This window comes from Tubulanus polymorphus, chromosome 10 (assembly GCF_964204645.1).
Source record: "Tubulanus polymorphus chromosome 10, tnTubPoly1.2, whole genome shotgun sequence".
In the NCBI taxonomy this organism is placed as follows: domain Eukaryota; kingdom Metazoa; phylum Nemertea; class Palaeonemertea; order Tubulaniformes; family Tubulanidae; genus Tubulanus; species Tubulanus polymorphus.
In genome coordinates this window covers 12,608,988-12,636,261 of record NC_134034.1, presented here as the reverse complement: position 1 = coordinate 12,636,261, position 27,274 = coordinate 12,608,988, and the positions used below count along the sequence as shown (strand labels likewise).

General features: G+C 43.0%; 3 protein-coding genes across 16 annotated transcripts in view; 1 reads left to right on the top strand and 2 right to left on the bottom strand.

Moving 5' to 3' along the window:
• Positions 1-12,557, bottom strand: part of LOC141912082 (nostrin-like) — a 38,641-nt gene extending 26,084 nt beyond the window's left edge. For 9 of the 12 annotated variants that reach the window (XM_074803280.1, XM_074803278.1, XM_074803283.1 and 6 more), the window contains exons 1-2: positions 12,116-12,557; positions 2,633-2,884 (exon numbers count right to left, since the gene is read on the bottom strand). In XM_074803280.1, the coding sequence (XP_074659381.1) occupies positions 2,633-2,761 (129 nt within the window). In that variant the 5' untranslated portion in view covers positions 2,762-2,884; positions 12,116-12,557. Of the gene's footprint in view, positions 1-292; positions 657-2,632; positions 2,885-11,926; positions 12,038-12,115 lie in introns of those variants that run through there. The other 3 variants (XM_074803279.1, XM_074803287.1, XM_074803286.1) reach the window with 3 other exon arrangements.
• A 1,819-nt stretch (positions 12,558-14,376) lies between these two features.
• Positions 14,377-22,485, top strand: LOC141912083 (ribosome biogenesis protein WDR12 homolog). Of its 2 annotated transcripts, XM_074803292.1 has the most exons (11): positions 14,377-14,463; positions 14,873-14,961; positions 15,046-15,146; positions 17,666-17,772; positions 17,983-18,098; positions 18,626-18,780; positions 19,838-19,883; positions 20,070-20,296; positions 20,510-20,615; positions 21,240-21,372; positions 22,267-22,485. In XM_074803292.1, the coding sequence occupies exons 1-11, from the start codon at positions 14,396-14,398 to the stop codon at positions 22,397-22,399; spliced, it is 1,281 nt and encodes a 426-aa protein (XP_074659393.1). In that variant the 5' UTR covers positions 14,377-14,395; the 3' UTR covers positions 22,400-22,485. The 2 variants fall into 2 exon arrangements, with proteins under 2 accessions (XP_074659393.1, XP_074659392.1); XM_074803291.1 differs by lacking the exons at positions 17,666-17,772; positions 17,983-18,098; positions 18,626-18,780; ... (3 more) ...; positions 21,240-21,372; positions 22,267-22,485 and adding an exon at positions 15,463-17,204.
• Positions 22,486-23,005: 520 nt separating this feature from the next.
• LOC141912085 (male-specific lethal 1-like 1) lies at positions 23,006-27,214 on the bottom strand. Of its 2 annotated transcripts, XR_012620119.1 has the most exons (8): positions 26,507-27,214; positions 26,017-26,156; positions 25,474-25,856; positions 25,031-25,154; positions 24,772-24,935; positions 24,610-24,682; positions 24,239-24,472; positions 23,006-23,905 (listed from the first exon to the last, which is right to left on the bottom strand). XR_012620119.1 is itself a non-coding variant. In XM_074803293.1 (7 exons), exons 1-7 carry the CDS (start codon positions 27,185-27,187, stop codon positions 24,358-24,360), a joined length of 1,680 nt encoding a protein of 559 aa, XP_074659394.1. In that variant the 5' UTR covers positions 27,188-27,214; the 3' UTR covers positions 23,006-24,357. The 2 variants fall into 2 exon arrangements, 1 of the variants encoding a protein (XP_074659394.1); XM_074803293.1 differs by having other exon boundaries at positions 23,006-24,472.
• Positions 27,215-27,274: the final 60 nt, after the last annotated feature.

Sequence of the window (27,274 nt, the reverse complement as noted above, 5' to 3'; positions counted from 1 at the left end):
AATAAAACTACGATGGTCTTAAATCTAAGCCTTGATCAATGTAACTGACCCCTGAACCCAGTAATTCCTGCCTCCTCAGCCTGTAGCCAGTAATACCCCCCTCAGCCTGAACCCAGTAATATTGCAGTTACTATAGCTCCCCTCAAGACTGAACCCCCAGTAATACCCCCACCCCACCCCTCAGCCTGAACCCAGTAATATTGCAGTTACTATAGCTCCCCTCAAGCCTGAACCCCCAGTAATACCCCCACCCCACCCCTAGCCTGAACCCAGTAATATTGAAGATACTTACAGCATGTTTCCGATAGAATTTTGTTGAACGTAAGGTCCACATTGTAGACATCGGTTGAAAACAGCCTTCACCCATTATTACCGCATACCGGTAAACATTATATCAAATCTCGATATCACTGTTAATCTCACATCTCATTAATATCAAATTTCACTGTTATCTCAAATCTCAATCTCACAATAATCACACGAGATATCATCAAATCATAAAATCTTACAGCGACAAACTCTCTTTCAAACAATCCTCTGATAACATATCACTGTGTTTTATTCCTGTTGGTGTATTGCACTGTTGTTTACTTCTGTGGCCTGATGTATAAACCTCTACACAGCATCCAGCTATAACTCTCCGACATAGCTTACAAACTACGCAAAAAATTCACATGTTTGTTTTGATGATGATGATTTTTTCACAGTTTGGCTTATCGTCGAATTCTCCTGAGATATATCACCAGAGGGCGGTACAGAGGCGCATCGGTCGGTCCTCGTACCCAACACGTCGGCGAACTCTACCTACAGTTTCAACAGTCGCATCGAGTGAATTTGGAAAACATCTACTGTTAATTCCTCAGTTGAAGACATAGAAAGAATTCCAGCTAGTCGTCTTTCACTTCTCACAGCTGTTTTATCCTCGTGAACCTCACAACACCTGATTCACTCGATCACTCACAGAACACGGCAGCTTTATTCCAGAACTCGTCACTGAAATACGTCGATCGTCGAATCGAAGTTTTCAATGAATTTAAATCGATGAAATGTAATGAACGATAGATAGAGAGGTACAAGCTGTTATAACTCAGTTATAACCGCGGTATGCGCTATCTCCTATATAACTGTATACATAAGATTACCGCGGTATAGGCCGGTACCGTCAGTATATATATATATATATACACTACTGATGCTGAGCTATCAAATACCCGCTCAATAGGTCAACACAAAGTATCACTCTCAGGTAATGAGAGTCTACTGGTTACCTATCAGGGGGTGGTGGGAGCCTGTAGGCTGGACTCGCTCGATGAGTACCGACCGAATACCTGACGGGTTAATGTAATACTCGCCACTAGGGGTCACTACCGGTCAGACTAAACATCATCTAAACAAACACTCGGTTTATCGAACGCGCTATAGACTAAAACACAGACAGATAATCCGGAGATAATCCACATTCAGCTGAGATAATCCACCGATAGACTAGATCAATATTATTACAGATTTCGCCCGGCTATTGATCAGCAGCCAGTTATGAGTAAGGGGCACGTCTGAATCGATCTAACAGCCTTCAACTCGATCAGCTTCCGAGGGTACCGTACGCGCCTCCTTCACCGAGCGAGGGACGCGACAAGTTGAAAAATATCCCTTCATAAACAAAACTCGCCGGAATTAGAAAAGATGAATCGTATCTCGCGATAACAAACAACTCGTGTTAAAGTTTTAAATTGTATTTCACGTCACCGGCAGAGAATGAACTCTCTCTCTCTCTCCCTCTCTCTCTGATAAACACTTCTCTCTCTCTCTCAGTAATTACTGCGCCTGTATACATGCACGTATAGTTACTGTAGTACAAACTGTATTTTGTATTCGCGAAAAATAAGTTAATCATCTCATCAAAACTATCAGCACACATACACACACTCACTTGCCGCAGGCGGATACAAACAACACGCAATTAGTGATTATTAGTTATAACGGGGTCAGTAGTTCGAGTAGTGATCTCGTTTTAACGCCGCCGTCAGTAGGTGGCGCTCATTCGCGGTGCGTAAATCAGCGGTAAATGGTTTTATGACCAATAGGGGGCGTTGTACCCGGAGTAAGCGGGATCGTGAACAGTCAGTTACACTAGTAGATAGCGATATAACCGAAATGGCCGACAAGCAGGGCTTCATCAGCGTAGACAAGTACGTCACCAGTAGGTGGCGTTGTAACTTACACAAAATGGCTGCCAAGCAGTAAACATGGAATGCATATGAAACTGAGCCATGCGGGAGGAAGGTGTCCAGGGGAGGGGGCAGCGCTAGCTTCAGGGGGAGGGGGTAGTACTAGCTTCAGGGGGAGGGGGCAGTACTAGCTTTGGGGGGCACTAGTTCCATAGGCAGTGGGCAGCACTAGCTCCAGGTAAAGGGGGCAGCACTAGCTCCAGGGGGAAAGGGGGCAGCACTAGCTCTAGGTAGAGGGGGCAGTACTAGCTCCAGGTATAGGGGGCAGCACTAGCTCCAGGAAAAGGGGGCAGCACTAGCTCCAGGTAAAGGGGGCAGCACTAGCTCCAGGTTAAGGGGGCAGCACTAGCTCCAGGTATAGGGGGCAGCACTATCTCCGGGTTTTAAACAATTTTCAAACATACCTTTAACATTTCGAGTCCGCACGTTGCTTTATATTTATCATCGTCGTCCCATTCTTCTTTATTATTCCGTCGTCCGGAATATTCAAACTTTCCTCCGAGCGACGACCGTCGTCGCAACGTTTGATACATTGTTTAGCACGCGTGCGTTTATTTATAGGTGGCGCTGTGTTCGATTAGTCGATCAGGGCGACGGGATACTGTAGGTGGCGCTCTCGGACACCGTGTCGATTAGCCGTTCAGGGCGACGGGATACTGTAAATATAGAAATTTTCATCCGACTTTAGAAAAAAAATTCGCGTCTCGACGAAAAAACCCCGACCGATAAACTAGATCCTTGTGCGTAATTAATTATAGTAAATTATAGTTAAATAAATAATCAGTAATTATTATTAATTATAATTAATCGAGGGTTAGGAGTTTATTGGAAATTAAGATGAATATCTCTAAACTGATATATCGTAGTTTATGAGAAGCGGCAGTAAGATATATCAATGTTTGCTGTATATGTTTAGATACGATACGAGCGCTGGAAAAACAAAGCGAATATTTTCGTACCAGGGTATAATAGATACATTGATGAATGAACAGGATTCGCTGTTTTGATGAATAACAGTTTGACAGTGCACGCGCAGTAGCTGCGTATAACAGGAAGCCATCTGTAACAGGAAGTGGATAGCGATTGAAGCTCAAACAGTGTACGTTGAGAATGTGTGGCGATTGATTAGAGTTTGATTGAAATCTCTTGATCGGGGAAAATCTAGTTAAATTTATAAAAGCTGAAAAAAGCATTGCTATCTTTTTTTTAAACATTCTACAGCTTAAAAGATAATTGCCCTAAAAATGTACTTTAAGAATTTTCCCTGAAAATTCAAATGCACAAGGCTTTGTGATAATGATAACCAGTCACAGGTCACCACACCTGACTGGTCACCAGTCACCACACCTGACTGACCACCAGTCACAACACCTGACTGGTCAGCGGTCACCACACCTGACTGGTCACCACTACACTGACCAGACAAACTTACAAACTCAGTCAGTCGTCAAGAACTCAGTGGTCTAGTGGTTAGGACAGAGGGCTGGCAAGTTAGAGACCCAGGTTCAAATCCTGCCATGGCCATGCCTAGGGTTACGGGTCACAGTCACAGTGGAGCTAGAGTTAGGGGCTACTGAGGAGCTGGTTGTGGTTGACCTAAGGACATCCGATGGGCTTATTTTTTGGTGAAACTTTTCCAAAAAAATGTTTCTTTCGATATCAGAAATATTCTTCTATATTTCCATCGCTAGTTAGTGAAAGATAGCTGAGCCCGAAAATTACTGTCCTATGAAACGGGGTCAGTTCAGCCGTTACAGACTTCATTAAAAAAATTCTTAAGATACACAATAAAATGAAAATCGTTATAATTATGGAAATGAATGAAGATGTTATCTGTTAAAACAGTATCTATTGCACACATTATTATCAAAGCATTGATTACAGGTTAAACCAGTTACCCAATATACACCAGCAAATATGGAAGCCTTCATAAATCCCCCTATGACATCATAAACTACCATGAATTTGTATCCTATCGCAACAAAAAGTCCAGTCTCTGATTTTTAAATCGCCCAATGATGTCATAGGGGGAATCTAACGAGGTGTCCATACTTTGTGAAGGGGTCTAAGAATCGGCGATGATGTCATAGGAGGATTTAACGGAAGCGGTCATATTTTCTCCGGGAGGTGTTGAAAAGAACGTGAAAAATAAAAAGTGGACGTATTCTCAGATATTTACAGTATCCCGACGAGGGGTTGACCTTCGGCGACCTCGCTCTCCCGCGTTTAGCAGACGGACTCTCACAAGCAGACGGACTCCACGTCTGTCACGTTTCTTACCTGAACTTCATTCACGAAATAATCACACACGTATCCACATCATACATTCCACTCTATCCACAGTTTAAACCTACTATGAACTATTCAACACAAACACGTGTGCGCATACGGAATAATTCAAACTCATTTACATTTGTAATTTACGCATAACTCTCTCTCACTCTCACACTCTATATTGTTCTATAGTAGGCCTCTATTAATCAATGAATACTCTGTGTATATACAGCGAACCCTGGTTCGTTCTACGCAGTTTTTCCATCGGAATTTCGAATCCATGAATACGAACATTTCGTTAATCATATCTCGATTAGAACGATATTATCAATTGAAGCATATATTTCATTGAAGTTGGTAGATATCATCGATGAACCCACCGACCGGTTAAACGGTCCAAACTGGAATCTACCAATTATATATCGTCAATAAATGGATTTGTATCCGTTTTTCTTGTCAGAAATATGCTTAAAATATTCATTTCTGCTATCAAAAATATATCGTAGGCCCTCCTCATTAAGAGACCCTCCTCATTCAAAGACCCTCCTCTTTTGGCTATTCAGCTATTTCGTTATCATTTTCTTCCGAGTAATTCAACTACTATTCTATTTATTACACATATTCTAAAAAAAATTGAAAATTTTTCGAATAGAATACACGTATAGCACGTATCTCTACGCACTTCAAACACTTCACGCGCGGAAACATGGAAATAGTCGCGAGGATGATTTTTAATTAAATCGACCTCTCGTTTGCTTATGAAGAGATACTTCAGCGTCTAACGAAGTTACTTCATCAATTTTTCTTTCTTGAGAACAAAGTGATGTATCATGTGTGTGCGTATATTAGAATACACGCACTGTCGGCTGAGGAGACTCATAGACTACCAATATCAGGGGTAACAAAGAAAATCAAGATCACTGTCAAAACTCAATTAGGTCTATAGCCGCGATCGTACGAGCGTTTTAGGCCCGGAACAACTGTTCACACGGGTGCCAAATGGGTGAGCCTGTTTGGCCCGGGCCAAAAGCAACGTCGAATTTAAATTTTAACAGAGGTCAAATGATAGCGTTTGAATTGCAACTGGTTCCCGAAATGATGCACTTTGTTTTGAACATTGTTGAGCATCGAGTGAATGGTTTACGTGTAAACGCCCTCTCTTATTAGGGACGGGCCAAATAAGGCTCGAGCCTGATCCATGCCAATTTGGCCCTGGCCAAATCTTCTCCGTGTGATCGCGGCTTATACGTCTACAAACTATACGCGATGGGCTTTGTTGAAACCGCGAACATGTGAGGAAGGTCAAAATTAACAACTTATTAGATTATTTGATGACTTTCAATCAATACGCTCGCCAAGTTTTCAACAACAACAAAAGCAAAGAAAATTAATTAATCAACATCATCAGTTTTTGTCACCTAAAATAAAATCCCGGTCCTCGAGGTCCGGTCCGGTCCCTTATTTCATACAAGATTAACAGAATTAGCATCATCAGCACTTGCCTTAGTTCAAACAATCAGTTTTATCCGTAATTCCTCAGGTTTCTTAATCCAATAAAATACAGGGCCGTCGCCTCTGTCACATTGTACGCATGCAGGTTGAGCAGGATATAAAACAATAGTCAGATCGCCCGGTCCGTCTGTCAGTGTGTCTGCCCGGTCCGTCTGTCAGTGTGTCTGTCACTATGCATATAGACCTCATACAATTATGTATTAATGGTTTATAACAACAGCAGGCAAAGAAGAATCTAATGAATATTTATGAATCAGTCTCTCTCTCCTCAGATATCACGGGAACATTCCAGCACATATCGTCTGTCGGTCGCGAGTCGTAGGTCTCAGTACAGTCGCCCTACATCATCACTAGTAATTAACTACATTTATATATCTAATTGTTAATTGCATTGTTTCACTAACATTTCCTCGAGTGGATGTCAGATCTGGGCCCCGCTCGAGTGGATGTCAGATCTGGGCCCCGCCCGAGTGGATGTCAGATCTGGGCCCCGCTCGAGTGGATGTCAGATCTGGGCCCCGCTCGAGTGGATGTCAGATCTGGGCCCCGCTCGAGTGGATGTCAGATCTGGGCCCCGCTCGAGTGGATGTCAGATCTGGGCCCCGCTCGAGTGGATGTCAGATCTGGGCCCCGCTCGAGTGGATGTCAGATCTGGGCCCCGCCCGAGTGGATGTCAGATCTGGGCCCGGTCAATCGCTCGAACCTTTAACCATAGTTGATGAAGTGACAATGAATGCATTGTTATTGAAGTATTTGTCCACTCGAACAAACTTTAGGGTAACTGACCCCCCTCCACCTCTCGGGTATCGAAATCAAGCTGCTAAACACATCATGGATAAAGGGTTAAAATGAGCCCCAGTCAATTGTTCAAACCTCGGAGCCAGCGGATAGTTGACATAGTGACAATGAAGATTATACATGAATTGTTATTTAGGTATTTGTCCACTGGAACAAATTTTAGGGCAACTGACCCCCCCTCCCCCTCTTGGGTATCGAAATCAAGCTGCTAAACACATCATGGACAAAGGGTTAAAATGTTTATTCAAATCGCCAGATATTTATGTACAATATATAGTTGCACTGGGTTATAAAATACCGGCTTGGTAAAAAATGTTACGGGTAAAAAATAGCATTTTTACTCAATGGCTTCATGAATGAATGAATGAATGAACAAATGAATGAATGAAATGAATAATTGAACAATTTGCCGATTTATTCTATGTGAAAGGATGCAGGCTTATATTTACATGTACAGGGAAAGAGAGAGAGAGGAATGAAAGGAGAGGGAGAGAGCGAAAGGAGAGAGGGGAGCGGGGAGAGAGAAAGGAAAGGGGAGAGCGAAAGGAGAGAGGGGAGAGAGAGGAGAGGGGAGAGTGAAAGGAGAGAGGGGAGAGGGAGGAGAGAGGGAGAGCGAATGGAGAGGGGCGAGGGAGAGGAGAGGGGAGAGTGAGAGGAGAGAGGGAGAGGGAGAGAGGAGAGTGAAAGGAGGGGGAGAGGGGTGAGAAAGAGAGGAAAGGGAGTAGAGAGGGAGCGAGAGAAGAGAAAGGGAGAGGAGAGAAAGGGAGGGAGAGGGAGGAGAGAGGGAGGAGAGAGGGAGGAGAGGGAGGGAGAGGGAGGGAGAGGGAGGGAGGGAGAGGGAGGGAGAGGGAGGGAGGGAGGGAGAGGGAGGGAGAGGGAGGGAGGGAGAGGGAGGGAGAGGGAGTACTTTATGAGCCAAGCGAAGGAAGTTTGCGACAGAGGAAACCGACATAAATCATTGATTAAGTGAGTGTGAGTGGTAGAACATGAATCACAGCTCGCGACCGGTCGGTCTGGTGGTCCGTTCGTCGGTCACCATACATCATAACACGATCGTAAAACCACTAATTTATACCGGTTCGCAACAATGGTTTACCAAAACCGATCGCTACGATAAATCAATCTCATCGATTACGATAAACATCGCTATAACGATCGCCGTAGCAACAACTTCCTCCTCGGCAACAATACCCGTCGTCTTACACATCACCCGTCGACGTCTCGCGATCAGAAACGTCGTCGACGAAATATTCGTTTTTTTTTTCTTGCGAAAAATGAAAATCTCCTTATAAGGGAACGACGCGTACTCTCGCTCGCTCGCTCGGTACGTACACGACCTTGACATTGAACTGCAGCAGCAGACTGATTCAGAACGTGATTAATGCCGGCAGAAACGACGAACGAAATCAATACGTGACATAACGACGACAAAAACAGTAAACGTTATAACGCGCAGTTGAGTGAGAAACTAAAACCCGGTGATTTTACACTAACAAAAACTGCTTTTGAAACGTGTTACATCTCAAAAACTAGACGCCATAGTATAATTATAGACAATGACGACAGACGCCGCGCTGTAAGAAAACTACTACGGAACAGGTGAAATTCGCAGAGGGCCGCATTCCGCAAAAAACAGAGACGTTTATATCTCACGCGCGCGCGTCCAAAACATGACCCAGCAAAAATCTTTTTATTCCAGATCTTAATCAGATTCACGAGACCAAAAAATGACCTGACCCGTGTTAGTGCAATGTCTGCCCCTCCCATGCCCCCGGGCCTCTTCCAGCGACTTTTATTCCAAACCGAATCTCACAAAGATAATCTGATTAGGTTTACTGTTAAAAATAGTCCGGGAATCTCGGTCAGTTATATTGTTGACCGGTGGTCAGTTATTTCATTGTCGATTCGTCGACCGGCTGTCTGTCAGTTATATTGTTGACCGGTGGTCAGTTATTGCATTGTTGACGGGTGTCCGCGGCTTCTACGTCTGACCCGATTTCGATATCCGGTCGCTCGACCTAAATTTGAACCGCAGTTCCGAAAGACGTTCGAGGTCGGAAAGAATGAAAACAGATGAGGATAGATCCATCACACGGTGTGTGAGCTGTTTTACACATTAATTACACACACACAGTGTATGTGATAAGTGGACAGCGCGAACACGCGCGTCGCTCGACTCATCGCCAACACTAGACTCAATTCTACGTGTATTGATTTCTATAGAGCGGTTTTATATATCACTCATATTAACCCTATATCATCCTCCTACCGTGACAGAGATTCGAGAACCTGATGGTGTCGAGACTCGCCATCGTACCTGTCACACTAATCGCGAGCGCGCAGCTTAGATGATGTCACTATTAACCAATCAGAAATCCTGTTTTATTCTAGCCCGGGTTTTTCCCATTTATAGTTTATCCGTTAAATTTGACCGGGCGATTATACAACGAGCAATCTGATTGGAGCCGCAAGTTATCGAACGGTAAACCTGCGCACCCGGTCTAGTGCGGCGGGGTTTCGTACCGTGGCTGAACGTAGCGATGCCATCAGGTTCGACGCCCTGCCGCGGGGAGCCTATCTTCAATCGCTCGTATTAACCCTCTCCTGGCTATCATCAGCGCACCGAGGACAACCACGAACTCAAAAGCTTTAGAAGTTTTAGAGAGCGGTTGAACTGAGAACCGCGACTGCAGAATCATTACACGCGCCGCTATAGAGAAATCCTTCCCACTAAAATCCGGATAAATTATCACGGCTTAAAGTCCAGTTTTCTGTTAATGTCTGAGAAAGCCGCGCGCGCGACGTTCGTTCAAACTTTCCCTCGCGGGCATTTCGAAACGTAGATAAACGAATCAGCGTCGAATCGGTCGACTGAATCTCCCAGAGCTCAATTCTTGAACCGCTTAATAGACGGTTGTCAGTGACAACTGATGCTGGATGACCGTTAACAGCCAGCCGGACGGCGTGTGTCGTGTGATACTGTGTGTGTATATACTGCTGTATGACACCATCTATTCATATCGTCTCAACTATACCGACATCTAGTTTAATATCGACCTCTTTGTCGTACGTTTAGAAAAAAGTATCTACAAACATGGACATCATCCAGTTCAACACAATCCATTTAATCGAATCATCTCGAAAAGAACGAACTCCTCGCAAAAATAGAAACAAACCGTTGATTTTGATATTGAGGTATATAGTTTTCCCTGATGGGTATAAAACATCTAATCCAATATGCTCCACACTCGAAGGTCATAACCCTGGTCAACCTCAACAGTGCAAATCAATTCATCAATAATATTACGTAATAACCCATGCTCGCTCTCATTGTAACCTGAGTGGAGTAGTGCTTACACACTCAGAGGGTCAATTACCTGAGGGGATTCACTCTGAGTGGATCCACAACCTCAGAGGGTCAATTACCTGAGGGCCAGGCGTTAGGTGAACCGGAACTAAGTCTGACGAGGTTTTAAGTTTTGAAAAACGATTAAGCGTTGATGATGAAGTTGAAAGTTGAGATATAAGTGAACGCGTCGAGGTGAGGTGATGATACCCGCCTCAGGTCTCACTGAAGTCAAAACAACCATAGATAAATCAAACAGTTTTTAGTTCTGTAAATTTATAATGGGTGTAACCAATCATCCCCCTGTATTCAAATGAATCTTCTGAACTCAGTATGTGTATTATATACGTCTATAGCCGACAGCAATCTCTCCCCTCTCTCTCTCTCTCCTCTCTCTCTCTCTTTCTCCTGTCTCTAACAAACAACTCAAACAGACCATAAAATTCTCGGAAATACTACCAGACGTAGGATCCGGTTTCTTCTCGAGTTTTATCGTAGAACGTCTGAGTGAAGGTCTGACCTCCCCCCCCCCCCCCGGTCTCTGTGCCTGCTAAAGCCGACAGTCTTCGATGGGGTCCCGGAAACGGTTCAACAGTCAGCATCCAATTCCCTATTTTGACATTACAGTTAATTCTGATTCCCGAATGTTTCATCTGTACAGAAAGACAAGGTCCTGGTAGCTGAATGACCTCTGCCTGTTGTTAGTCAAAAACTGGAAGTTCGAAATTAGCGGCAACGCTAAAAAATAGACATATCATAAATATATGTATATCCTCGATTCGGCGTTCAGCGATTAGTCACAAATTAGGGTCACATGAAGAATGGAAGCATCTGATGAAGTGACGATCTGTCATCGGCAGATCAAGTAGGTAATACCAGATACAGTAGATACATAGGCCTTGATTGGTAGGCTACTGGTGGTGTACTCGTGCATGGATTTCGAATTCTCTTACAACCTACAGTCCTCCTAATCCTATACAACCTACAGTCCTCCTAATCCTATACAACCTACAGTCCTCCTAATCCTATACAACCTACAGTCCTCCTAATCCTATACAACCTACAGTCCTCCTAATCCTATACAACCTACAGTCCTCCTAATCCTATACAACCTACAGTCCTCCTAATCCTATACAACCTACAGTCCTCCTAATCCTATACAACCTACAGTCCTCCTAATCCTATACAACCTACAGTCCTCCTAATCCTATACAACCTACAGTCCTCCTGTAGAACCTACTGTCCTCCTGTAAAACCTACAGTCCTCCCGTGGAGCCTACAGTCCTCCTGTGGAGCCTACAGTCCTCCTGTGGAGCCTACAGTCCTTCTGTGGAACCTACAGTCCTCCTGTAGTACCTACAGTCCTCCTGTAGAACCTAGTCCTCCTGCCGAACCTACAGTCCTCCTGTAGAACCTACAGTCCTCCTGTAGAACCTACAGTCCTCCTGTAGTACCTACAGTCCTCCTGTAGAACCTAGTCCTCCTGTAGAACCTAGTCCTCCTGCCGAACCTACAGTCCTCCTGTAGAACCTACAGTCCTCCTGTAGTACCTACAGTCCTCCTGTAGAACCTAGTCCTCCTGCCGAACCTACAGTCCTCCTGCCGAACCTAGTCCTCCTGCCGAACCTAGTCCTCCTGTAGAGCCTATAGTTCTACCAGTCTCTGTGTCACAGACCACACCGTGAAACTGACCTCATAGCATCAACATAGTTCTACTTACACCAATCTCTGTTTCACCTTGGAGTGATTACTCCAAGGATATACTTACTTCACGATATCTTCCATGGTACACAGGCATTTTCTATGGGTTCTATACTAACAGTGACAATAACAACATCGAAAGCCGACACAAAACGACGATCGCGGCGGGGGTTTCCCCGCGATTACCGAATAAAGAAAATATACAAAAAACCAAAACGACAAACACCGAGGAATGAGGAAGAGACCGAGTATTTACCTTCGCCAAACCGACCTTCAGATAGGTTTCACGTTCCGAGTATGTAGGTTCCTCGGGCGTACTCTTCATGCATAACATCATCGAGCACATTTTATACCCGACATTGGAAAGCATTTGCGTTCGTATTTCCAGTTAATCCAGACTTAGCGACAATGACGACGACGACGATTATAATAAACCGGGTTTAATCGCGGCGGTAACAGAAGAATAGACCGGTATTTTAGTAGCAGACGCGGAATAGATCCAAACACAATATTCCGACAGCTCTTTACAACACGACTCTATACACTGTGTGTGTACACTGCTGCTGCTGCTGCTGTATGGTGGGAGAGCGCGTGGATGACGATGATGATGATGGAGGATGCTGCTGCTGCTGCTGCTGCTGTTGTAGAGATGTACTGATGTATGGATCCTCTATCCAGTTAATCAAGCAATAAACTGAATTTCTATAATCAAATTGAACCCGATTATATTTCTTATTTTCAAGCGCAAAAATATCGATGAATTTATACGGAATATGTTTCTATAAATTCCTATCAACCTGATGAAACCTTGATGCTCGTTAAATGCGAACATGAGCATTGATGCTCATATCAAGCGACGCGAGGCTCCAGTTATTTCTGAGCGAGTTTAAGCTTGAGAACAATCAGATATGAATCGTCGCAATGAAACCACGAATAGTTTTTTTGGATTAAACATTTTCGTGAAATTGGTGGCGACCCAGCCGAGATTTTTTTCTTTTGTTGAACTAAAGCCTGAGGCGAACTGAACAACATTGACGTCCTAGTCACATAATTTAAGGCCGTATCTCAGATTTTCAAATAGCTGATAAATTTTCTATATAAATTTCAATAAAAAAAGCCTTTTTATTTTTCGGATGAAATCTCAGCAGATTCAGTGTTGGTCGCTATTCAAGAATTCCAAGAAACCTATAACAAGCCAGATGGTCGGACGGACCACCCTTGTAGCATCACCCTATTAAATATCGGTTATTACGTAATACAGAGACTTGGAATTGGTTTAGATTTCTGCCTGTAGATGTCACTACGAGCTAGCGTAGAGATACAGACATTGATTAATAATCATTGACAGATATAGTGCAGCATCATTTCTTCGATAGACCGTTTTTTTTTTCGATCTATTTCATCTGTCTGCAAAAAATGGGTTGTTCATATATCTGCCTGCCCTGATTGTAGAACGGCCTATATATGAGTGTGAAATACACAATACAATGGATAAACATTATCTACCGGTTTAAGTCTGTGAAGTTGAACCAAAAAAACCTTACAGATCTTGTTCTTACAGATCAGGAAATCCAAATTCTCTAATTTCTCCCTGATTTTCCTAGACCATTGTCCAAACATTTCCTGATTTTATCATTAAGGAACTTGATAACCTGATGTCGAAATAAGGCCCTTATCATCCATCTTTATTGATGGCACAGACACTGTGCCGGCGTTGGTCTAAATTTAGTGTTTAATATCCAGAATTTATTTCTAACCTACATGAGAATAGATCAATTGGTAACCTAGTGGGATAATCAGATTGTTACCATAAAGGAATTTAAAAGATTTTAGGGAAAAAGACTAAAACTAAAAAAGAGCACTTTTTTTGACGTGAGAGTCAGAGAGGCTTATACTATAGCCAAATAGGATAATCAGCAGCTCGCTTTTCTTCCCCAGAAGCCCTGACCTGTCTCTATTTCACATGACAAAAAAACGTACGACGTCTATGATTTAAACGACAAATAAAAAATTGGCATCCTGTAAAAAACGAGCCATTAAAGAAGGAACAAAGTTTAATTGATTTGTATTGAATGGTTTTTGGTAGCCTACCTCCGTGAAATGTTCTTCGAAATTAATTCCTGGACACGAACTTTCTCTTCTTACTAAGTCAGGCTGTCTGACCGACGATTTCCTTTTAAATGAAAACATCTGCACGTTTTTGTATCCGGTTAATCCCTTTAAATCGTCTCTAATTCGAAGGCGATGATTCGAACCGCTTCAAATTCCAACTATGGCAAGCGAGCAAATTCAACTAAAACTATATTCAAACGAAATTCAACTTTAAACTAGACTTCCCGTCTCTGATTTCAGTTTCTCTGATATGAAATGCTGATAACAGGTGAAAAATTTTTGCCAGAAAACAGATTACTAATATTTGAAAACATAACTTAATTGAATTGAAAATTCCACCTCCGGCAAGTGAATCAATTCAATCAAATAAATATATATTGTAGCAAAAATGAAAATCCCCAGCTGTGGCAAGCGATGAGAGAAGATGGCGGCGTCCACTGACCAGTCGAATATTGCACATGTGCAAGTTAAATTCTTTACGAAACAAGAACAGTAAGTATTCTAGAATAATCGGCAATAAACTGAAAATAATCCCGACCGACCGGAGCATCCGAATCCGGGAGGTTTCCTCTAATCGATTCTCGCTGAAAGTCTTAAATACTCTTTCTACCTACACCGTTTTAACTGTACATATTTGAATTTTAACCTAACTGATATCCAGTCCGAGCATCGCTGTCAAACGCTGTGGGACAATACCCAATTATGGGTCCTCCACATTATTCTAAAGAAGAAGAATTGATCGAAAAATCAAACCAATTCAATTCAATGAAGATTAATTACTTCCGAGTGATAACGAAATTACATACGTGACCCGTCCTACATCCTGGAAACCGGCTAATAAACATACCCTTCACCCCCTGGCCGGGTCAACGTACTTCTGAACGATTAAACTCTGTTTCAGGTATTCAGTTCCTGATGATCCGTTTTCTGTACCTTCAAACGTAACGATCAATGAATTAAGTGACCTGATTAATGGACTCATCAAACAAGGTTCGTTTATTTTCGTGAGTCGCTTATTTTCATCTCGACGATCGAAGCCGCTTATTTTTACTTGACTGAAATTTTGCGATTCAGGTTCCGGCGAAGGGCGTAAAGTTTCGTTCGACTTTTTGATCGACGGCGAATTTCTGCGATCGAGTCTACAAGAATACATCGAAAATAGCGGTAAATCTACGGTAAGCAACGTTCAGAATTCATCTTCCGTTTCAGGTTTTCGTAAAGTTTTAAATCGCAAGCGAAATCAGCCGTATTTGCCCTGTCAGAGCTTGGTTTGATGCCGGGATGTCGTCTTCGGTAGAGATTTTGTCCGTTTTTTGGCCCCGAGTTCGAACATTTAGCGCATTAGAATCGCCGGTTCTTTCCACTGTCTGAAATTGTCTAAAATTACCAGTAGAACCTTCTTCGTCGCCGTAATTAATTTGGGAAAGAGATTAAGATAAAAACAGAGCGTCAGACGACAACCGCTAACCGGGAACTAATTGTATCTTGCAGAGACGAACAATCGCGCTAGAATTCCGAGACAAAATGGCCGCCGTATCGAACGTAAAAGAAGACACGAACGAACTGTGCGATAATGTCATCAAGCTACTGTGCTTTATAATCGAACGCGATCGCGTGTCGACGTCGGCGGACGGCGACCTCGCGGAGGAGGAACGAGAATTTCGTAAGTTCGTTACGGAGCACGCGAATTGGGTCGACGAATGGAACGAGAAAACTCTCGATAAAATCGATTTCAGTCATAACTGGTTGCGTCAGACCCTCGCGCGTACCAACAGTCGTTTTCGATTGTTGGTGTTGTTGTTGAACCTGCTGCGCGAACAGGTTCTCGATCACCGTTGGGTCGACGCGTTGCACGTATTCTCGCGCTGCGTGTACGAACCGAGTACGTCGCTCGCGTTTCTATGGCGACTCGGCAGCGAGATATTGTTACAATACGGCGAGTTCGGCGTCGGTTTGCGATCGCGCTTCGAGAAACGTCTCCGGCCGTTACTCGGTGTGAGGGCCGGAATTTCCGAGCAGGAAGTGCTGCTCGACGAAGCGCTAGCGCTGTTGGCGTTGCGGCGTTCGAGTCCCGTCGATTTAAACGAGGCCGACGATATTCTACGGTCGCCGCGGGTTAGTTGGATGCGTAGCCCGCTGCAGCAGACGGACAGCGATCTGATATTCGACATTATCTCGTTCTATCGCGGTTTGATCGCGTACGTTAAATACCGACGCGCCAGACGCGAGTATAACGAATATAACGTACAGTTGGCAGACGGAGGGGAAGAAGCCGTCGATATCCTCGCTATGGACGCCGCGGACGCTCTCGCGCCGATTACAGATGGCGTCGCCGGTCGTGTTTGGGATATTTTCATCGCGGTGTACGTCGAAGTTTTGGAACATCTCGAAGAGTTTTCGGTGGCGCAGAAGACATTAATTAAAAATGCCGATTCGAATAGCGACAATCCGAACGCTCACGTATTGTTGTACGAGTTCTATAAACGACACCCGGAGATGTGCGACTCGTCGACTCACCGGTTAAAACCGGTCGAGGATCTCGTTCGACTCGTTCCGTCTCATCGACTGGCGATCGATTTACACGACGAGTATCGTCGCGAGTCGCCGGGCAACGCTCGTCCGGCGGTCGCCGTTCTGTTCAACGCGCTCGATTACGTGGCGGGTCGCCGGATCGAGTCGCGACCGTGGAAACTACTAGCGGACGATCTCGTTACCGTGGCGACCAACAAAAAGCGGGCGGAAATCGAGCACGTGAAAACGTTGTGGAAATCGCGTGCGGACTGGTGGCCGGCTTTTCACTTTAACTCGAAATGTTTGAAAACGGAAAACGAGGAGGTTTTACTGCAGAAATCAAGAGTTGCCGCGATATTATTTGAAAACGATTCATCGGAGTTTAAAAACTGTCTGAAATTACTTCCACAACATCAGAAACAACTGAAAGATTTGACGAGATTTCACGAGACTTTCTCTTCATAAATCAATCTGTTCTCACTGTTTCTTTCCTTCCTTCTCCCCTTTCCTCCCTTCTCCCCTTTCATCCCTTCTCACCGCTCTTCTCTCCTCCCTCCCCTCTCACCACGCTTTTCTCCTCCCTCCCCTCTCACCACGCTTCTCTCATCCCTTCTCACCGCTCTTCTCCCCTCCCTCCCCTCTCACCATTCTTCTCTCCTCCCTTCGCCCCATTCCTTTCTCCCCCTCCTCTCATCACCTCTCTCATCCCTCACCCTTTCTCTCTCGCTGGTTAACTGTTAATTGTTGCTCTAAAATTGAAAAATGATACGATTCGTAAAATCAGACAAATTCTCATGGAGTTTTTGAGATTCGATGAAAAAAAAACTTTCTCAATCATAATGAAATCCGAGAGGATTGAGAAACTGAATTACATAATCCACCGAACAGTTGTGTCTAAAAACATGTACTTTTAAAATGTATATATTTTCAAGAAATTTCCTAAAAAATAAAAACCTTTTATAATAAAAGAATAACGTTGTTCTTCTCTCTTATTGTCGGACGAGATGTCTTAGAAAATTCTTCGCGAGCAAACTTTTATTTCTTGATTATTCCATCGATTCTAAGAAACTGCTATAAACTGATGGGATCCGTCTGTTATCTGCAGTTCTAGCTCCGTACGTCGGGTGCGAATTGTTGAGAAATTTTTTTTTAAATGTGTCCGATTTCATTCTGTCGATTTTAGGAAGCCGTGTTAGATGTGGAGTTTTTAGAACGCGAAGCGGCGCCCTCTCCTGAGGATTCTTTACAACACGATGATTGGGTCAGCTGCGTAGAAGGGTCGAATTCTTTGTAAGTACGAAAATGACAGTTTTTGGGGAGATATCAGTGGCTGCGGTTGCTCTGAAGTTTGTTCAAGATAACCGGCGGATAAATACCATAGTAACAATGAACTTTTAATTGTTACTTTGTCAACTATCCACTCTAACCTACTTCCGCAGCCCCTGAATTTTCGAACTTGAAAATCTTGGAAGTTAAATTTTTCAATCGATGTTTTTACAGCATTCTTAGCGGTTGCTACGACAATACGGTTAAAATTTGGAACACGAACGGCGATAATTTGGTGACGATACCCGGACACACGGCGCCGGTAAAATGTCTCGCGTGGGTCGAACAAGGTAACCGACGAATCGGGAATCGACGTCTGGAGTTCGTCGCGTCGAATTTCTGATGTTGATTTGTTTTGATTCGAAAGTAAAAAGGCAACTATCAAAATCTTCATGATGATTTTATTTACATGTTTCATGATTCCATCGATTTCGACTCATCTCTCCGAGTCCTTTTGGGATCGTTCATTTATTACGTACGCATAAAATTTGTATTTTTCAACCCCCCCTCCCCCTCTGTACGCAAAATCGGCCATTTTTTCATATACATTAAGCATTACAGTACGCAATTGCTCTGAACCCTCCCCCCTCAATCCGTACGTAATAAATGAATTACCCCTTTCAAGAAATGAATAGATAGAAACTAACTATATATATTATTCATTTCTTGAAAAGGACTTGGAAGAGATGAGTCGAAATCGATTGATTCATGTAAATAAAATCATAATCATAAAGGAGATTTTGATAGTTGCGTTTTAACGCTTATCGAACTATCTGGAGATACTCCGCCGAAATTATATTGTTGTTACTCGTTTTAGATGAGGAATCGGCGACATTCGTCACCGGGTCACATGACCAGGTTTTGTTGAGATGGCATTGGAATCCGAAGACGAATTCGGTGAAATGTTTGACGCAATGTAAAGGTCACGCTGGAAGTATCGAGTGCGTCGCGGTCAGCCCACAAAAAACACGGGTACGAAATTACTTACTACATTTCAAATTAACCTTGTTCGGCTTAAATAGGACGATACTGGACCAAGTAGTCCAGTCATGACTTAAGCGAAAGATCGAATGTAGTCTTAAAACTGGTCTTAAGTTGTTAGATTGGCCCTCTAAACGAAAGTGGTCTTAAACCTACATGTAAGACATGACTGTGTAATTGGCCCTAGATACATGTATATTGAACTATCGGTCATAATCCTTCTAATTATTATGAATATGGATGGATATTATAATGTTAACGATATTCATATATTATAAAGTGACATATATATCTATTTGTATTGCACCTTGCACATAATGCACGTGGGCACAGTGCCTTAGTAATTATAAGTACAGCCCTAGACTCGCACTGTGTCCCTCATCTTATGTCTTTAAAAACTATGTTTAACTCCTATATTGTATCTTGCATGACATAATGATGAAAAATAAATTATATATATATATATATATATAACGAACGTATTTTCTGGTGCCCTGAATTTCGTTGTAACGACGTTCAACTGTATTGAACTATCGGTGAAAACGAATAGATTTCTGGGGCCGGTTGCTCAAAAGTTGGCTGGAGTTAACCAGTCGATAGTTGATATGGTGACAAATGAAATTTCATTGTTAGGCTAAAAAAAATTGATACCTTGTTTCTCCGCTCTACTGAGCTTAAATGTTGACCCGGCCGGCCGCCTATCTACCCTATACATTACTTTTTTTTAAAATCGTGATCAATTTTACCATAACTGACCCGGCCGCTATAGAAATGAACTGTTTATAAATTTTATCATATTTTACAAAAATGACCCGGCCGCTGCGGAGAAACAAGGTATCATTTTTGTTTAGCCTTACCATGGTATTTAACGGCCGGTTACCTTTAACCAACTTTTGAGCAACTGGCCCCAGGTCTCTTGGAGTTTGTTGTGACAAGATTCCAATGTGTATATAAATATTGGTTAAAACGAACAGATTCTGATGCCTTGAAGTTTGTTGTTACAAGATTCAGTTGAATGATTATTAATGATTACGATGTTTTGTGTTAGTTTTGCAGTGGTTCCTGGGACGCGTTATTAAAGATCTGGAATACAGGTAAAGTTGATTGGCAGACGAACCATTCATGTCACGGTTCTAATCTTTAGATTAGAGATAATTACTAATTACATCAATACACCGCAGTGCGGCGTACTAGCAAAATCCATCACTGATTCATACACCACACTGCGGTGTAGACGCACTGAAAGGGTTTAACTCTTGAATTTTGGTGTTGATTTTTAGATAGCAGCGATTCGACCAATCAGGAAGCAGACGGAGACGAACATACGGATAAAAAACGTAAATCGGATCACAAAGTATCGACGCAGGTTCCCGTGATGACGTTCTCCGGTCATAAAGAATCGATATCGTCCGCTCGATGGTTGGACGATAAGGATATCCTGACGGCTTCGTGGGATCACACGATGAAAATATGGGATCTGCACGAGGGCTGCGAGAAATCTACGTTGGTAAGTTACACTCCCGGGCCGCCAGGTGGTGCTGGTTACGGTATCAGGACAATTGCCCCCCAAATGAAATCTTTTTAATCGTAAAGTAACACAGATATTAGACAAAGTTAACTAATTCTAGCTAATTACTCTAGGACTGTTACACTCCCGGGCCGCCAGGTGGTGTTGGTTACGCGGTTCGGTTTTTACGGAATAGTATTTTGTATTTTGTAGAATGGTGTAAAAGTGTTTTTAGATATTTCGTACTCGACTGCGAATAAAATGGTGCTTTCAGCGTCTGCCGATCGTCACATCAGATTGTGGGATCCACGAAACGAAGGTATCAACATTTCTCTCTCCTCCATCAGTCTGTGGCATCCACAAAACAATATAACTACGTTTCTCTTCTCTCTCCTCTCCCCTATTAGAATGCAAGCACATCTGAAATTTCGCTTGCCCCCTCCAAAAGCTGCTTGCCCTACTACACAGGCAGTCCGATTGGTGTAACTATCATCCGTTGTATCGAGAGGGAAAAAAGTTTTGTGACATAAAATTACACTAGCCCGGGGGACAAGTGATAATGATTACCTACTTGCCCTGATGAGAATATACTTGTCCCGGGCAATCGGACAAGTGCTTAGATCGCACCCTGTTATCAGCAAATAGTGATGGTTTAAGTCAAAAGAATTCCGAGTGCAGGGCTGCAGTTGCTCAGTTGTTGGTTAGAATTAACCAGTGGATAGTTGACATAATTGACACTTAAAAGTTCATCGTTACTATGGTATTTATCCGCTGGTTTCTTTGAGCAACTCCACTGGTTCCTAAGAATCAATGGTCGATTTCGAATACCCTGCAGGGAAGATCAGTGAATTTAGATCCACTTCGAGATCCCCACCTATTTCCCCCGATTCCGTAACTGATGCACCCATAGCTAGCTAGATAAATAAATGATGTAATTTTTCAGGTGACAGTATTGTGACTAGTACATTCACGTCTCACACCGGCTGGGTGACCTCGGTCTCCTGGTCTCAACACAATCCAAACCTATTCATCTCCGGCAGTTACGATTCAGTGTTAAAACTTTGGGACGTCAGAAGGTAAGATCAGCGTTATTGCAATTAATTTCTCATGACGTTGTAGGGGGATCTGTAAAGACTGCCATACCCAGGGTCCGATCTAAGGAACCAAATCCACTTGCCGGAGGGGCAAGCATATCTGAAATTTCGCTTGCCCCCTCCAAAAGCTACTTGCCCTTCACAGGCATTCCAATTTGTGGCCACAATTCACCGTTGTATCGAGTGGGAAAAAAAGCTCTGTGTCATGAAATTACACTAGCCCGGGGGACAAGTGATAATGATAACCTACTTGCCCCTATAATAATATACTTGTCCCGGGCAATCGGATAAGTGCTTAGATCGCACCCTGCATACCGGTATCTACTTTCTAGAAGAGTCTATAGATCAGGGGCCAGTTGCACAGTCGTGACTTAAGTCAAAAAGTGGTCTTAAATCTTAAGACTGGTCTTAAGTTGTTAGATTGGCTATAGAACTTAGTTGGTCTTAGACTGATCTTAAGTGTAAGCTATGACTATGCAACCGGCACCTGATGACTAACTACATGTAGTAGATAATGTGATATCATAGGGGGATTAATGAAGGTAGTCATGTTTTAGGGATTGACTAGTGATATGGCTCCTACTAATGTAAAATCCCATGACAGGCTAAAAAGTTTGTTTCAAAATATAAGAAATATTTCGGGTGGTTTCTACTGGCTTCTGCAGTCTGAGAAATTCTTTTAGACCGAAGAAGGGCGTTAGAAACCACCCTAAATATATCCAGTATTTTAGATTAAAATTTTTAGTTTTTCAACGATCGTTGGATTTCACATTCATCGTTGATTCATCGCTTAGATATTGCGATCTAACCAATTGCGTGTCTTCGACCGTTTCGGGCAGGAAGGAACTTAAATCGTCCAATATTTTCTATTTTCAGCCCGAAGGCTCCGATGTACGATATGACCGGTCACGAGGACCGAGTGCTGTGCACCGATTGGTCGATACCCGACCTGATGTTGTCGGGTGGGGCGGATAATCATTTGAAAATATTCAAACACTCGCAGAAATAACGACAGAGCCGCATTTTATCCTTGAAAATCACACACTGGACCTATATGTAAATATCATGAAAGAAAGCAAACAAAACTATATTGACTAGCAGAGAAAACGACTAGCTTTTTGTTTTTCTTTAGACATTTGGGTCCAATTTTAAGGACCTCAGCTAAGTTGGTTTCGCGGAAGCAAATAATCACTGAGAACATTTTGATTTGAAATATGTCAGCTATAACCATGGTTTCTGATTGTTACTAAGGCGGTCGTCACCCGGATTGAGGATTTATCCCCCTAGAGGCTATCTGAAATTTGTTGGTCCCATGAGATTTGAGGCGAGCGTCAATTTTCCTGAGATAACCGACGAACCGTAGAATTGATAAAAAAAATACATATTATTTTTTTTTCTGACATAAACTAATGACGATATGTGCGCGTTTTATTTACAAAATTCAACGGTTAAAATCAAATCTTTTTTACAAAGCGACGAAAATCAATCAAATCAAATACAAATATTCCGGTTTATTTACATAAATGCAAAGAATGTGTCAGTCTCCCCTTGATGCCTGTCCTACCCCTTCGATAACCATCCTCCCCCTCGCCCCCCTCGATACCCCATCCTCCCCTCTATCCCCACAAACTCCCCTTCCTAATGCCCCTGTTACAGGAGATCTCTATCCAAACCCTCTAATATTTAAAAGCATGTTTCTCAATTTTCATCTTTTTGATTTTATGCAAAAGTACGACCAAGCGCGGTCTGGTAAAAACCCTTCTGCCTGTCACCCCTCCAGCTGCCACCCCTGGTGAGCCCCTCCCACCTCCCACCCCTCACGACCCCATAATCCCGTTAAACGGTAACAAACATCGAACGATTCGAACTTATTTTTAAAAACAAATTAAAACCTATCTCGCTATATCGGAAAATCCAATAAAATAATCGAACATTAATTGCTGTCCCTTGTTGGGTAAGACTTCAACCCAAAAATTCTAACGATTCTTGAATAGAGAAAATTGGATTTAATCCAAACACGAACTCAAACTAAACTAGAACTAATTTGAGACGTAGTCTCTGGTCTAACGCTGTAGGGTCGAGGCTCATAAGCTTTATAAAACCCGGGCCCAGTCTGTAACGGGGTAACGTAACAATTGATCGTGGCTTAGTGTGACCTTAATCAACTATAATACAAACATTGTTAGCAGACGATCGTAGAAAAACAGCTCCATCTGGTGATCGATTTAGACACCAAATCAGCATATTCAAACCAGGGAAGAGGCGTCTACACTTCCCCCCTCCTTCCTCAGTCAAACTCCTTTCATAAATTGCGGCTCGGTGAAGTCGTCTCTATATTCGAGTAACCAATACATATTCAATACAATGGATACCAGCAGCAGCACTCACCAGATGGCTCAACAAAACACTGGTTCATTCCGAGCGAAGATCTTTACGCTTCCAAATCCAAAAATTATCATCAAACAAGTCATCGGATAGATATCAGATTGCCTTTCAGTGTATGGTATAGATTTCACTGAAAATTGATTTCACTAATCAGAAAAGTTGACTCGAGAATCTAATTGAAATGTAGAAGAGATGGAAGCGCGACACCTGGTGGATTATCGCTGAATTCTCACTTCCCTCCCGTAGCCTTACCGGTATCCCATTTTAATTCAGTTAACTTTGTACGTTAAACCTTATCATTATTTCTCAATATTATACAAGCATTTATAACATTATCGATAGAAAGATCAGTTGGTTGTTTTTTTTTCGCGAATCTTCGTTATTTCTGATTAATATATTTCCGATTTTAAGAAGTTGCTAAGCGACCGTCGCGATTTAATCCAACAAACGTGTCATACGTTACCATTAGAAGCAGCGCGACTGTAAGCGCAGCACGCAGGCGATCGTGTTACAGTTACAGTTCGAATAATTGCACCGGTAATAGCCTCCATGACTGGTGGTGAATGAATGATTAAAGCTGTCTTACGTTCTACGAGGGCGCCCTCTTTGTTTGTGCGGAGTATTCGTCGTTGTTGTTGCCGTTGTCGTAGCGACCGTCTCCGGTTTACTGTCTTTACGCCACGGTAAATGAAACTGCCTGAAATTTGAAATTCAAATTATTGATTTTAAACCGGTGCTTAGAAGCAGGGGTGGAACTGAGGAACTGGAAGCAAGGTTTGAACTATGCGTGGATGTGTGGAACTCGAAGCAGGGGTGGAACTGTGTTATACTTACTGTGATGATGTTTTAGGAACTGGATATCCAAATGCACAAACTGGTAAATTATCATTCATTTCTATATACAATACTGAAACAACATGAAATCAACATTTCATTAGAATTCCTTATACGGGGCCACGCCCACCACCTGTCAATCAAACTCCTAATAAAACTTACGATCGTCGACGTCCGGTAGAAATGAGTTAAACGTATGTTTATTATTGTTATGAGATTGGCGCGAACTGGTCGACTGTCGCGAACTGGTCGCCGACTCATCTCGGCTTCGACCCGATTTTAATTTCTCGCGAATTTTTTGTTCTCGCAATCGCTGTATGTCCCATCTACGAAAATATCGCAAAATTAAAACTAATAGCCGAAACGACGGTGAAGTGAAACGTATTTAACAGCGGTCCGATGTCGTTTTTTTTGTTTTTACCTTTTTCGACGTTTTTCGTCGATCTCCGGTTTTTGATGGCGTTTAATATAAACTTCATCCTCCAAGTTCTCCGTACCCTCCAACGTCCAACTGTTACTGATTGGATGATATCTCCAAGACGGAACTGGAAACATAATTACACAAATTATTCATCCACTATTTCAGCAAAATCCAGGATTATCAGTTTAAATTTATCCGAAGGCAAGAACAACACTTTTAGAAGAAATGCTGCTTATTTTACATGAAAAAGCAAAACCAGAAGAACAAAATAAAACAAATTTGATGATGATATCTCTTTTAGTTTTTGTTTTATGAATCTCTGAAAAACATGGAAATCCTGGCAAAGCGCGGCATTTCCTGAAAAAAAGGCCTGGCAGGCAAAGAGTTAAGAGTCTCTGACCTACTTAAGCTGTTCGTTTTGATGACTATTTGGAGTCTCTTACCTTCTACTTTAGCTGTAGGTTTAGGACTATCCGGAGTCTCTTCCTCGGTAAACTCTTCACACGGCACGTAGTATTCCGTTCGAGTGCGTAGAATATTCGAGTCGTTCGCGTCCTCGGCGACCGGCTTCAACATTGTCGACGCCGTTTGCATGGGGACGCATCGTTCCTCCTTCGCGTCGTCGTTCGTTTCAGTTTTAACGACGTCGTCCGCCGTCGTCGCGGTCGCCGATGACAACGGATTGCGTTCGTCTAAAATTCGTCGTCGATTGAGGAAGCGTTCGCGTTTTTTTATGCTACTCGACGGTGTTTGGTTGCTACGCGCCCGTTCTAACAATCGAGCCGATACGGTGCGTTTACTCGACCACGGGCCGTGCTCGGCTTTCCTGAAAAAAATACGAAACAAGTGACGAATATCAGCTCGAAATCAATCCGATAAATCAAGTACTAATCCTCTTTGTACTTGATTCTACTTTCAAATTTGAAGACTAGTTCGCCACCTATCAGAAAGTATCAGTACTAATAATAATTCAAATGTAGGCCTACCTTTTAGAAGTGTTTTTCTCCGGAGCAGCGTTCGTCGGAGTTCGCGGCGTCTGCTGTAATTTCTCCGGAGTGTCGAGAATTCCTTGTTCTTTTTTCATCAGAGCCAAACGTCTCTCCATGCGCTCCAGACGACACATCAACTGAAAATGAATCAACGATTTTAAAACCGACGACCCATTGACGAGAGATCACGAGTCCGGTCGCAGTGAACCGTTGACCGATCCGGGGGACTTTTATTCAGTGTTCTCATTTATTTTGTCTCAACAAAGATAATAGGCGCATTTCAGTTCAGGAGTAGGTGTGGAGACGCCATTTTTATAAACTAGTTTTTTTTTTCGACTTCAAAGTGCCAATTTTATGTGACAAATTCTTCAAAATTGGCCTCTGTATCCAACCTGGTTACAAGACAAGCTTTCACCCTCCCCCCGGGAACTAGGGGGGTCATCCCCAGTTCCTCGCCACCCCCCCCTCGTGCAGGTCGAATACTCACATTCTCTTTCTCGGTTGATAATGATTTAATCTGTTGATCTCTCGCGATCAGAAGCTGTTGTTGATGTTGTATCATATCGAGGTGCAGTAACAGCAACTCTTTCAGTTGTTTGACGTCGTTGATCTCGTCCACGACGACCGGCGCGCTCTCCTTCGTAGCGACGGCCGCTCCTCCTCCGGCCGACGTATTCCGCTGATCCTCGCTTGCCGCAGCGTGTCCGTTAACGACCGTCAACATATCCGTCGTCGTCGAGACACCGCTTTTATTGTTGTTGTAATTTTTACGATGATGGTTGCTAGGAGATTCGACTAGATTATTGTTGGTGGAAGCAGTCGTCGTCAGTGGCGAATCATATTCTAAACAAAGCGATGATGGCGATGATAAGAGCGATAATGATAACACGGGAGAAGGAGGAAGAAGAGAACTCGTGGAAATAGAGGATCGTATTTTCTGACACTGATCGGGAGTTGTTGGTGGTGGTGGTAAATGTTGTTGTTTTTGTTGTTGTTGTTGGTTTGAATTTGATAATAATTCAGATTTCATGGCGCCGTCTGCTGCTGAAGCGGTAGTAGTGTCCCGCGCTGCTGGTGCCGTAGCTGCTGCTGCTGGTGCGGTTACTGCTGATGTACCTGTCGTGAATATATGACCGATAAACGAATGAAATCGTTTAAAAGTCGACATGAAATAATCATCGAAACAACGCAAAGAATATCATCATTCATTTGACGGAAGTGATGTCAGGCGCTACTGTTCTCGGGAAGGATTCAC

Coding starts and splice junctions, on each gene's coding strand:
- LOC141912083 (XM_074803291.1), top strand. CDS start 14,396: ATGGCGGCGTCCACTGACCAGTCGAATATTGCACATGTGCAAGTTAAA. Junction 14,464..14,872: donor TTCTTTACGAAACAAGAACA/GTAAGTATTCTA, acceptor ACTCTGTTTCAG/GTATTCAGTTCCTGATGATC. Junction 15,147..15,462: donor AAAATAGCGGTAAATCTACG/GTAAGCAACGTT, acceptor TGTATCTTGCAG/AGACGAACAATCGCGCTAGA.
- LOC141912085 (XM_074803293.1), bottom strand. CDS start 27,187: ATGTCGACTTTTAAACGATTTCATTCGTTTATCGGTCATATATTCACG. Junction 25,155..25,473: donor ACCTACAGCTAAAGTAGAAG/GTAAGAGACTCC, acceptor TTATGTTTCCAG/TTCCGTCTTGGAGATATCAT. Junction 24,936..25,030: donor GACGAAAAACGTCGAAAAAG/GTAAAAACAAAA, acceptor ATATTTTCGTAG/ATGGGACATACAGCGATTGC.